At 36.0% G+C, this 13,498-nt stretch overlaps 1 protein-coding gene across 38 annotated transcripts in view; it reads left to right on the forward strand.

Annotated features, from left to right (window-relative positions):
* Window positions 1-13,498, forward strand: part of Huwe1 (HECT, UBA and WWE domain containing 1) — a 134,633-nt gene that overhangs the window by 43,319 nt on the left and 77,816 nt on the right. For all 38 annotated transcript variants that reach the window (XM_030251448.1, XM_030251434.1, XM_030251447.1 and 35 more), the window contains 9 exons: window positions 6,614-6,676; window positions 8,372-8,449; window positions 9,296-9,343; window positions 9,421-9,489; window positions 10,039-10,138; window positions 11,983-12,083; window positions 12,370-12,520; window positions 12,614-12,741; window positions 13,357-13,497. In XM_030251448.1, coding sequence (XP_030107308.1) covers window positions 6,614-6,676; window positions 8,372-8,449; window positions 9,296-9,343; window positions 9,421-9,489; window positions 10,039-10,138; window positions 11,983-12,083; window positions 12,370-12,520; window positions 12,614-12,741; window positions 13,357-13,497 — 879 coding nt within the window. The remainder of the gene's footprint in view (window positions 1-6,613; window positions 6,677-8,371; window positions 8,450-9,295; window positions 9,344-9,420; window positions 9,490-10,038; window positions 10,139-11,982; window positions 12,084-12,369; window positions 12,521-12,613; window positions 12,742-13,356; window position 13,498) is intronic.

Below are 13,498 nucleotides of genomic sequence, written 5' to 3' on the forward strand. Positions count from 1 at the left end.
TCTTTATCTTAGTTACTATTGTCCTATTGTTGTGAGGACACATGATGACCAAGGTAACTTTAGAAGAAAACATTTGAGAGTTTTTTACAGTTCATAACCATCATGGCAGAGGAATACGGTCATAGGTAGTCATCCATTTGGCATTGGAACAGTGGCTGAGAGCTTAACATCCTGATTTGCAAGCAAGAGGCAGAGTAGAGACTGGCCCTGTCATGAGCTTTCTAAAACATCAGTAGCACACCCCTGACATGGCCACAACTATTCACAAGGCCACACCTCCTAATTCTTCCAAAATAGTCTACTAACTGGGGACTAAGCCTTCAAACATGTAATTATATGGGGCCCATTCTCAATCAACCACACTTGCGATAGTCTGAAGTCTACCCTCATGATCCCATCTAGTGCTAATATTACAGGCATGTATTACCACACCTGATTGGAGGCTTGTTTGTTTTAATAGTCAATTTAATGGTTACCTTGGGGTTGACTCACTTTTCAGGCTATTTTAGTTTCTTTATTCACAAGTTTAATAAATTTTATGACTTATCAGTGCTAGGGATAAAACATGGCTTTGCTCATGCTAGACAATACTACCACTAAACTGTACCTCTTGCCATCAAACCTGCTTTCTAAATATATTTTGAGTGTTTCCTCATTGTAAGAAATGTAAGACAGTTCAATATGGGATCTAGAGTTCAAAAGAAAAAGTTTAATCTTTGATAATTAACATAATGTTTGCAAACAACTTCAGTTAAATTAAGTGGTCCATACACAAAGGCATGAAAGTAGGAGGTCTTGTTGGGAAGAAGAGTTGGTTGGGGGGAGGAACGGAAGGATAATTATGGATAATAGGAGCTGGGGGGAGCCTTGAATCTCAATATTCATGAGGGGAGGCAAAGACAAGTAGAGAGCTCTGTGAGTTTCCGGCTAGCCTGATATACATAGTTCCAGGACAGCCAGATACATAATAAATTTCTATTCATCACGTTAATCAAACATTAGGGTTCAGCAGGTGCTTACCACCAAGCTTAACAGTAATGACCAGAGTTTGATCCAGACACTATATAATAAGAGAATGACTTCTAAAAGTTTCCTTCTGACCTCTACATGCATACTATAGAATGCAGGTGTGCATGCCACATGCTTATTAAATAAGTCAGTAAAAATGTAGTAAGAACTTAAAAAAATAGACATTAAGTACATAAACTCAGGAAGCTCAGAAGTTTTAAATTTGTAAATAATTAACCTGTGGTCCTAATGGATGAAGAAAATTTAAAAATGAGCAAAATGCCAAGTAATTCTTTGTCTTTTAATTTGTAGTAGAGCAATCTGTAGAGAGGATTTCAGCAGTTTGGAGCGTACTCTTGTGGAGGGCTGGAGCTCAATTCCCAATGTACACACAGCGCCTCATGGTTGATCAGGAGCATTTGACAAGTCTGATCTCTTTGGGCACCAGAACTCATGGACAAATTATTCAACACACACAATTAAGGACTTAACTGTGTAATGAAAGAAATGATTTGCAATAATTATTTTAAAAGTGTTTGTTGCAGACAGTGGGGTTTTCTTTTGGTTTCCTAGGGAGATGATACAAAATTGTTAGAACTGGCCAGTATGTGGAAACATACATCTTCAAAATCCAGCACTTAGAAGGAATAACTATTATCCAGTGGGCTACTTGAGTTCAAGGACAGCCTGGTCTATATAGAGAATTCCAAGCCATCCAGGCCTACATAGAAAGATCCTGTCTCAAAAAATTGTTAAAATTCAGTGTGATAGCTAAGCAATAAATCATCACATGGGAGTAGCACTTAATATATATATGACACCGATCTGAGGGTAAAGTTAGAAAATAATCTTAACATTAATTAAAGTTTCATCCTTAAAAACCTCAAGTCTTTTTTTTTTTCTCACGTCTGAATACTTTAGGATCTCATCTTGTAAGGTGGTGCTTTAAGCATGCTCTAAGCATGACTGATATATACTAGTTATTTTTTAGATATATACCAACTTAATTACCAGGGTCATATGATAATCCCCACTGGGTAGGTGAGTACATACAGCAAGGCTAATAAATTAATGAGTATTATTTTGGGGGGAAATGTATATGGGCTTAGTTCCTAGAAAAGTTATGAGATGCAAAATGTAATGTTCTTAGGTGTTTGGAATTGCTGGAGAATTGTTATTTCATACCTGGGGTCTCTTTAAAGCCTGTAAACTAGTTCCTGAGTCATTTCCACTTGGTACCATTAAAGAACTTTATACCCAACCCTTCCTGGATGAAACACTGTCTTTGACAAATTCATTTATAACTGAGAAAACAGTACAAAAACATAAGATTAAAAAAAAGATAATGGACTAGTGCTGTTTTAATAGTCCTGTTTAGTGTCTCCTAAAAATTATAAACATTTGTTTTGGTGACAAAGCAGATTTTGCTTCCTAGTATTAAAATACAAATACAAAATAAGGAAATTGGTTGTGGTCAGTTTGATAAATTTTCTCAATATGTATATTAGCACTTATGGCATATATAATTTTTTTTGTTGTTTTTGGTTTTTTTGAGACAGGGTTTTTCTGTATAGCCCTGGCTGTCCTGGAACTCACTTTGTAGACCAGGCTGGCCTGGAACTCAGAAATCCACCTGCCTCTGCCTCTGGAGTGCTGGGATTAAAGGCATGCGCCACCACACCTGGCAAGAAACTATTTCTTGCTCGTTGTTCAGGATCTATTTCACAAAGAATTATTCTAAGACTAGGTCAAGGTTCATTTACTATTATCTTTCAAAACTCTGAGGAGTTCTGACTCAACCAGGATTACTAATCCGAGTGCTGGGATTAAAGGCGTGCACCACCATGCCCGGCGGCATATATACTTTTATATCATGCTTTATTAGTGTACTAGCTAAGTGTTTTTCAGTGTTATCTATTACTTGGGGAAACAGAAGGAAAAAAATGATTGTGTCAAGCTTCTGCCTTGTATCTTTATATTTGTGGTTTTTTTCTTACCTGTTTCTTTTGTGTAGCCTGTAGACTTTGTATATTCCTATCCATATGGTTTTCAACAAATTTCTTCCGTGGAATTCCTGAAAATAGCCAAAAGAATACTAGAAACATAGTGAGGAAGTACTTAAACTGTTTTATAAAGGTATAGTAATTAGAATAATGTACTCAACTGATGGTTCAGTAGGTTCCAAAATCATATACAGCAAACATGTAAGAAATTAAGTTATAGCAATGGTAGTGCATGCCTTTAATCTTGGGGTTGGTGTGGTTTGTGCTGGAGTGGGCAGATCATTTCTTGAGTACCAGGACTATACAGAGAAACCCTGTTGAGAGAGAGTGGGGAGAACACATAATTTATGCTAAAGATGACTGTAACCGAAGATGAATGGATTGTTATGATTCAGTGTTACTATTCAGGAAACAATTTGGTAAAAAGCAAAGTTAAGATAAAGAACTGAATGCTTAAAAATACAAATTTTTGGCTAAAGATGTAGTTTCACTGCTTGTCTAACATGCATAAACTGAGTGTGGTAGTGTAAATGTGTATTCCTAGCACTCAGGAAGATAAGAAATTGAAGGTAAGTCCTTGCCTATGTAGCAATTTCAAGACCAATCTAGGATACATGAGGCTCTGCCTTAAACAAAAACATGACTCTATAAAATAATTGAAGGGTAATAGCCAGGCATGGCATACCACTTAAGTCCAGCATTTGGGCAACAGAAGCAGGAGGATGTTTAGTTGTTGGTAAGCCTGAGCTGTACAGCAAAACTGCATTTCACAGAGAGGTTGGAAAGAAAAGAGAAAACAACACAGCGGTAAAAAGTCTTTTTCCGTGAAGGAAGAAATCAGTTCTTTCTCCAATTGAGAAAGCGTAACCTTTTATGTGAAAAATTTGAATACAGTCAAATTATGGCATCTATCGTTGTCTCAGTTTCCTTTCTATTTGGGTAATTTGCATTTTTCCTATTGTCATAGTAAATTCTTTTTGTTCATTAATATTTTCCTCTTTATTTCTGTTTCTTTCCTTTCTGTTTTTATTGCTGTTCCCTTTACAAACTACATTTTTATACATAGTATGTTCATCATCATAAACATAATTTTTGGCTTCTGTCAAAGAACTTAGATAGTTCTGCCCTAATACCTTTGCTGACTGCAATATAATTCTTAATTTTGGTTTGGTTCTACTTCCTGTATGTCACAAACCTGGCTTCAGGGGCTCTTATTTAGCCAATTAGAATGATTATACAACACTGTTTCTCCTGTATCCTTCATAATTTTAAAGTCAGAACCACATAGTTGATACCGTCAACTTTAGCTGCCTTCTTGGAATGGAGCCTGCTCCTCCCTTTAAATTATATTTGCATAAGAGTTGATCTGATACTCCTTTTTAGGAACAGAAAATCCCTTAAGCATTTCCTTTCATAAATTGTAGGACTAACTGGGTGTGGGGGTCTTAGCCCAAGGGTATTATTACTCTATTCCATTTTGTGTCTGGCCTTATCTCTTTATCTCTTTCAGCACAAGCCATGGCACCAACATTTAATTTTCTGCTGTTCCTTTTCTCTTTAAATTGTATATTTCATATTTCTTTTTTGTCTTGCTTGGCCTTTTCCTTTGTAGGCCTGAATAAAGGTGATTATTACTAATCTCAAAAAAGAATCAATAATAGGATGTCTTGGATTCTCTATGTTTCAAAATAGTCCAAAAATTTTCAGTTTAGCTCCAGGGAGATTTTTCGGACCAGGACAAAGACAGCCACATTGTTTACCAAAATATCAGGAGTTAGGATCTTTATTTGCTAATGCTGTTTTCTGAAACCTCTTGAGCTATGCCTCCATAGTTCACTTTGTTCTCAGCACTGCTGTCTTCAAAACTCCTGGTAGGATGGCCTAATAAGCCTAGCTTACAGTTTTCAACCACTTTGCTACTTCTAAAGTCTTCTACATTCTTTTCAAATAATAGTATGGTCAGTCCTGTCACAGCAGTAGCCTACTTTCTGGTACCACCTTTTGTCAGTAACTTTTAAATTGTTGTGATAAGAGACAGTATGGTGAAAGTAGTTTTTAGACACACACACACACAAACATTTAATTTGGTGCTAAGAGATAAGAGTTCATGGCCATCATGGTGAGGAGCATAGCAGCAAGTGGGCATAGTGTTGGAGAGCAGTAGGTGAGAACTTAGACCTTGACCCACAGGAATGAGGCGGAGAGAAAACTAAACTGGGTTTTGAAATTGTTAGCATCATTTGACCCCTCTTTTCTGTATCCTGTGCTTTTGGGTTAATAAAGACTTACAAAAAGCTTACTTTTCTGGGATTAGGCAAATTTTGTTTTGTCTACTAGTAGGGTTTTGTAATAGAGATCTTTGAATGACAGCTTCAGTGATACACATTGTGTTATAGATTTATCAAAAACATGCTGACGTGATTATATTTCTAAAGAAGGAAATGATAACCTTTCCTAGTAGAAAAACAGCCAAATAGTGGTTGGGACACATACTGGATTAGTGAGAATTGTATGAAGGCGTTTGTGTTTGAGCTGGGCCAGGCATGACTTACCTTAAGGCAAGAGTAAAAGTAGCTTATTAAAGTTCGTAGTTGTAGCTGAGATGACTAGCAATTACTTAAACAAAAACAATGCTATTCTTGCCAGATGTGGTGGCATGGATCTTTTAATACCAACAACACCAGGAGGCAGAGGCAAGTGGATCTTTAGAAGTTCAAGGCTAGCCTGGTCTATATTTTCTAGTCCATCCAGGGATATACAATTAGACCTTGTCTCAAAAAGTATATATATATTGCTAATAAAATTTTGGCTATTTCAAAGGTCAAAGATGCAGACTAGTCCATAAGCAAAAATAATATGGTTTGAATTTGGGATATGGAAGTTACCAGGAACTGTGCTACTCATTACCACAGGCACTTGTTTGAAAGCTTTTATACTTAGGTTAGCAAAACATCTTAGTCATGTTCTTTTGCTGTGATGAGATACCATAACCACAGCAACTCTTATTAAGGAAAGTACTTAGTTGGGGCTTGCTATATAGGTTCAGGGGCTTCGTACAGGATCAGCATGCTAGGAAGCATGGTGGCATGCAAGTAGACATGGTGCTGAGAGGGATCTTGCGAGCTCTACATCTGGACCAGAAGGCAGAGGAAACACTGGGGCCTGACTAGGGCATTTGAAACCTTAAAGCCTATCCCTGGTTACACACTTCCTCCAAAAAGGCCACACTTCTAATGCAACTCCCTAAGCATTTGAAAATATGAGTCTATAAAGGCCATTCTTATTCAAACCAACATGCAAATAATATAGAATCTTAGAGAGCTCTTGGTTTATGTCAAGAAAACATGGTTCCACCATGGTGAAGGAAAGGGTTAAAAAACCTAGAATGGTGAGAAAGGCCAGCTATAACTAAATTCCAGCAAGTATGAATTTATACATATGGAATGTAGTAGCTGGCTAGCATTGCTGCTTTGTACTCTTATCTTGAGCAGCTCCATAGAACCATAAAATAGATTGCATTGTTTGTTTTTTCATTAAACACTTTATAAACTTATGACCATAAGCGTGGTGTTAACTCTTTTTTTTTTTTTTTCTTTACCAAGAGCTGGGGTGGAAAGGAGAATGGCTTTGGACTTGCAGAATGTTGCAGAGACTTGCAAATGTTGGTGAGTTAACTATTTGGGATATGATAAAGTCTTGTTCTAAGCCTCACTTAACAATGAATGTATGATATATAAATTGACACTTGACATTAGGACTTTTGTAGAACTTGAAAAATTAGTGCATAATATCTTTAGGAAATTTGAGCTATTATTGTTCCTGTTATAGATAAAAAAGTCTCAGTAGTGTGTGTTCATATAACCAGTTCTGAAATAAGTTGAATTTATTTAATCAAATCCCAGAAAGCTGGGAAGAGTAGTACTTCCACATCTGTATTTGGGATATGGCACGAGGAAGAGCACGACTTCAAGACCAGCTTTGACTACATTTACTTATGTACTCACACAAGTATCAGAACTCTGAGCAGTGTTCAGGAATGACTGATAGGAAATTTTTTTTTTAAGAATTATTTATTACAGGGATCTGTAGACAAATCAAGAGTAGTTGACCTACATTTTATTTCCAGCACCCTGTGGCAACTAAAAACATTTGTAACTCCAGTGCCAAGCCCTATGATTAGCCTCTTCTAGCCTCTATAGGCACCAGGCACTTACTTGGCACAGCAGATATGCATGCAGGTAAAACACTGATACAAATAACATTCTAAAAATAGTTTTTTAAAAACTTAGGTATACTCTTACCTTGTCACCAATTCTCTTAAGGATTTAGGCTATCCTCCCTTCTGCTTTCTGTGCTTCAAGTAGAGCCTAGATTGTCATATTCATCATTAAGTAGATATGATCAAATCTAACTAATTTATCTTCTGGAAATGTTTATCCCTTAGTAGGATGGTTCTTATTTTTAGTTGCAGAAATCTACATATTAAAGCAGGTTACTTTCTTACCTTAGCTGATAGATGATCTTCAGTAAGTAGCTGTGAATGGATGTTGGTAATAAGGGAAATATGTCTTAAATCTTACTCAGTTTGGAGTTTCAATTTTGAGAACATATTTTAATGAAGAATTCTGAAGCTCATTCTGCATGTTAAGACTTTCTGGGTTTGTGCCATGACTGTTTTCCTGTTTTAGTCCTTGGCTTTATCAAGGTTGAGATTTGGCATGTTAACAGTTTGAAATTCTTATACTTTAAAATGGTACATGTACACGTTGAACTAAATTTTAAAATGATAGTACCCTGTCCATTACAACATTCCCTAGAAAGAAAACATGAGGCTATCATTGTTTACCTTGTATTACTTTTGTAGAGTTATATAAAAAGATGTGCTTTGAGGGTGTAGATTTTTTTTTTGGTTTGGTGTGTATCAATGCAGAAAGCCATGAAAAATGTTCTAGAAAGGTATAGAAAGGAGTGTTTGAAGTAATAGAAAAAGTGTCCATAAGGAGGCTGTTAAGATATTTTTACAAGAATGCCCTTTTTCATTCTTTAACTGATGCCAAGATTTTGACCCTGTTCACTATTATTTATTAAAGTTGTATGCATTGTTACTTGGCAGACTTGACCCCACCACAAGAATAACTATAGTCAAAATTTATGTATTAAAAGAAAGAGTAACAGTTAATCTAGATGTTGAAAACAGATTTGTATCTCTAAACTTGAGCCTTCTGATTCTGCTTCTACCAAATATCTGATTAAAGACACTATTGATATATAATCTACTACTGTCACAATGTGTTTGAGGAAAGTGTTGGAGATGTCTAAAATCAGTTTAAGCTCGATATGTTACTCTGTTTTATACACAGAAATATCCACCCAGTGCAACCACACTACACTTTGAATTTTATGCAGATCCTGGAGCTGAGGTCAAAATTGAGAAGAGGGTGAGTCAGGTTATTTTGTTGTTATTTATAGACTCTCTTAGTTTAAATGAGGGGATGTTTTGTTCTCTATCACTGCCCTTTGAAGCTAGATATACCTAGAAGCTCTTTAGGAAAAATTAATCATATGCCTACTTCTCACATCATTAATTTTTTAAAATTATTTATCTACATTCCATTCCACCTTACCTTTCCAGTTCCCTCTCCCAGAGTTCCTCATCCCATTCCTCCTCCCCCTTGCCTCTAAGAGGGTGCTCTCCTCTCCCACCCCACCCCCATCATTAGGTTTTATGCTGGGACCTGCCAAAAGTTACAACTCCTTTTATTGGGCATTACCATATTTGTGTGTTTGCTCAGAGTCTCTGGAATGTATCCTAATAGTCTTAGTTGGATTTCAGTTTCTGTATTTATCTCAGTCTATTAAAAAGAGCTCTGGTTTGCATGTAAAATGTTACTTAAATGATGTTCTAAATTCCTGGATGATCTGCTATGACTTGGTTTGGCATGGAAACTCCCCAATGATTTTTCTTCCACTTTCATTGTTAAATTTTTTTTTCCAGAATAAAATTGTCTTCAAAACATGAGAAAGTATTCTCATGTATTCTGTCTTTGGTATGAATACTAAAATTGTGGAGATAGTTAGACAAGGGTTAAAAAGGAACACAAAATATGAAACATGCCTGGCTAACAGAATTATAGTTAAATACTACCAGTTTGAAAGAAGCATCTTGTGACTGTTATATGTGGGAAATGGATGCTTTTAATGACTATGAAATTACCTTGATTCTCAGTGTTTCTTACAGGGTATTTAGTGAATCCCTAACAGGTATTTCAACTTTTTAATTTCAGACAACTAGTAATACACTACATTATATTCACATAGAACAACTTGACAAGGTAAGAGAATTCTTTGACAACTGGTTAGTTCATTTTTGTTTGTAGCCTTGTTCTTAACTAATTTTTTTCTAATACAGATTTCAGAAAGTCCTTCTGAAATAATGGAATCTCTTACCAAAATGTACAGCATTCCTAAGGATAAGCAGGTAAAATACATCTGAAAAATATCTTGCATATTGTGGATTTCCAAATATACTAATAAGTTGGGCAAACAGAAGCCATAGCAAAATTGATATACATTTGGAGTCTGACCATAGCAGATTCGCTACCTAGATTTGTTTCCTCTTCTTGAGGACAATAACTTCTAGCACCTTATGATAGATTGGAAACATAAACTTGTAAGCTGATTCAAAATGATTATCTAGTAGTGGTGATAACTTTCTCAACATTTTGGATACATTTAGGAGAATTCTATTGTGTTAGCTTGTTCTGTTCTTTTTGGCAGTGGTCGGATATTTATTGAAAATTTGAATTATTATCTATTAATGTGTATTGACAATTTTTGAAATAGTAGTATATTGAGAGATCCCTGTTTTGCCACTCTAGTTCTGTCATCTAATCTCAGAGTAAATAATACTAGTTCAGTTTGATACTCTAGCAACAAAACTATTTTACCAAGCAGCATAAAAGTACACAACAGCTCAAGAACCTATCCTTTGTAGTGATTTACTAATATAAGTCTTACATCTCTACAGATGCTGTTATTTACACATATACGACTGGCCCATGGCTTTTCTAATCACAGGAAGCGGTTACAAGCTGTTCAGGCCAGACTGCATGCAATATCTATATTAGGTAAGAAAACACTAATTAACTGGTCCTAAGTAGGCACTTTGAATTTGATTTCTGATGAGTGCCATCTATCTTTAATGCTACGAGGCTTTATTATGGCAACCTAAATTATAAATGTATTTGCTCATCCCAGTTACTACTGTAGTCATTCATCATCTTGAGCTCCTTTATGTACTAGATAAAAGGAAACTTTTATTGCCCAGTTACATGGGCTTGGTTGTCATCATCTTGTCCCTGTTATTCTTGATAATCCCTTGTCCAGTTCTCCCATCTTTTCAGAGGTATAATTTTGAAGTCTGAAAATAATTAAATGGTTAATACTCTATACTTTTACTTTGCTATAGGAGAATATATAGGAGGTTTTGTTTTTAATTATGCAGAATTCTAACAGGCCATTTTCATGTAAGCATATAATGCACTTTGAGTGTGTAATACCTACTATAGCTCATTTCTCTCCTTTTTGGCCAATTTTACCTCATATTTGTTCCCCAGATAATTTTATTTCTATTATTATGTCATCAGCACATAACTGATTATGTGTGTAAAGAGTGTGACATACAAATGAGAGATATGTTACTTGTCCATTTTGCATGAAGTTGCATCTGTTTTTCTACAAATGACATAACTTCATCTTTATGTGGAAGTCACATGTTTTTGAGGCTCCCACCATGGTTCTGAGAATTGTATACCTACACACTGTATTCCCTCAGGCAACTTCAAGTACGTTATATTTGGACAGTATTTATAAGCTATTTTAAGAAATGAAAGAAAATCCTGGAAATTGTCCTGTCACATGCTAGGCACATTACAAGGCAAAAAAGGACAAGTATCACTATTACTACCTACTTTCATTTAGTTTCTGCCTACATACTCTTAGAACTGACTACATTGCTATGTTTGTGTTCATACCTAGTACAATTTCTGGCATTATAATGATTATCCAAAAAGTTAATGAATGTACTCACGTCTCGGCCATATTTTACTTCAGAGTGTATGCCACTATTACCTCAGTGTGTGATTCAGCAAAAAAAAAAAAATATGCATTTTCTTGAGCCAGGGTCTCACTATATATAGCTCTGTCTATCTTAGAACTCATGGTATAAGCCAGGCTATCCTTGAACTCACAGAGATCTACCTGCCTCTGTCTCCCAAATCCTGGGATTTAAGATATAGGTAGGCTACTATGCCTTCTCGATATTACAAAGTCTTTTTTGGGGGTGGGGGGTGGGGTTGTTTTTGTTCCTTTTTGGGTTTTTTGTTTGTTCGTTTGTTTTTTGGGTTTGGTTTTGTTTTTTGGTTTGGTTTGGTTTGGTTTGGTTTGGTTTGGTTTTTGGTTTTCCGAGACAAGGTTTCTCTGTATAGCCCTGGCTGTCCTGGAACTCACTCTGTAGACCAGGCTGGCCTCAAACTCAGAAATCCCCTTGCCTCTGCCTCCAGAGTGCTGGGATCAAAGGAGTGCGCTACCATGCCCAGCGATTATGCACATTCTTAACTTTTAGTAGTGCCACATGAATTTGACAGTGTACAATAGTCTATAAATTTTCTTTGTTTTAATAAGGATTTGTGTTATAAGCAAAGAAAGAAGCCAAGTCTATACCTTTATCCAAAGCATAGTTACAGTTCAATCAAGTAGTGAAGTTAAGAAAATGAACTCTTTGCTCCCTTTTCCTACAAAACTTCCCCCAAATTCCTTCTGATAATTTTAGTAGAAAAATATGTGGTTATTCAGATTTTACCACAATCATATAATGTAGTGATTTTACCCTTTTGTGCTGATTGGAATGTGTGTTATACAGTGGTGGCTTAATAACTGCATTTCTACCAAAGTCTTTGCTTTTCTTTTGCAGTCTATTCTAATGCCTTGCAAGAGTCAGCAAACAGTATCTTGTATAATGGGTTGATAGAGGAGTTGGTAGATGTCCTTCAAATAACAGATAAGCAGCTCATGGTAAGTATCTATTAATATGTACCTATCAAGTTTTATATTGCATATGCCTTCTGTTTTTCTTAAGAAGTCCAAAAGTATCCTAGAAGTGGAGCCTGAACCTTTTACTTTTTTCTTTTTGGATATTAAACTGTGAAATTACTGAATACCAAATACACATTGTTATTCTCTACTGACCCCATTTTCCTCAAACAGTTTTAATAAAATTACTGAAAATTTGATTTTGAGATATTAGCACCTTCGTTCAGTTGTCCATTTGTTTTTGACACTGTTTACTTTGTCCTCATAGGAAATTAAAGCTGCTTCTTTACGAACGTTAACATCAATTGTTCATTTGGAGAGAACTCCCAAGCTCAGCAGTATTATTGACTGTACTGGAACTGCCTCCTACCATGGATTTTTGCCTGTACTTGTGCGGAACTGCATTCAGGCCATGATTGGTAGGTTTGCATGGTAATTATTTACCTAGGAACATTTCATCGTTTAACATTGTGCTAGGTAAGTAACTGAGGAAATCCCAACTTTCTTTGTAGATCCTTCCATGGACCCATACCCCCATCAGTTTGCCACAGCTCTTTTCTCCTTTTTGTACCATCTGGCTAGCTACGATGCTGGTGGTGAAGCCTTGGTCTCCTGTGGAATGATGGAAGCCTTACTAAAGGTACTCTGCTTTTGCTTTCTAATATAATTGTGTGAAAATCAAATAAGAGAGGGCAGATTTTTAATGTTTTACAGTGAGTAAATAGCACAGAAAGTTTATCCTAAAAGAGTTATAGTTTATGTTCTAGTTGCCACATGTATCTATTGTCAATATTGGGACTTTTTGTAATCCAGCGTAATTTGGTAGACTGGAGGCCCTGGGTCTAGACAGTACTACATGCATAGTAGTGTGACATTATGCATGGCCCTAAGAAAAATGTATGTAAGAGTCCTTGTAAAGTTTTAGTTTAATTATAACAGGATTTAGATTAGTTGGTTGATTGGCAGTAGGTATTTTGAGGCAATGGGTCTTGGCCTCTCTGGCTTGCAATAAAATAAGCTGTATATATTTAATCATCTTTATGAATTGTTATGCATGTGGCCTCAGGAGGTTGAATATAGTCCTTGAATTCATAACTTTATTATTTGACAAAACATTCAGCATATGTCTTTATCTTCTCTCCAGTTTCATACTATGCTGACTCAAGGGGACACCAATACTATATTTTCGAAAAGCAATATTAATTTTTATAGCTCTGTTTTTAAATTATTATGTTTACCCCTCCCTTCCTTGCAGGTCATAAAGTTTCTTGGTGATGAACAAGACCAGATAACATTTGTAACCAGAGCTGTCAGAGTGGTTGACCTTATCACCAACCTGGACATGGCAGCTTTTCAGTCTCATAGTGGTCTTTCTATCTTCATCTATAGACTTGAGG

This window comes from Mus musculus, chromosome X, assembly GCF_000001635.26.
Source record: "Mus musculus strain C57BL/6J chromosome X, GRCm38.p6 C57BL/6J".
In the NCBI taxonomy this organism is placed as follows: domain Eukaryota; kingdom Metazoa; phylum Chordata; class Mammalia; order Rodentia; family Muridae; genus Mus; species Mus musculus.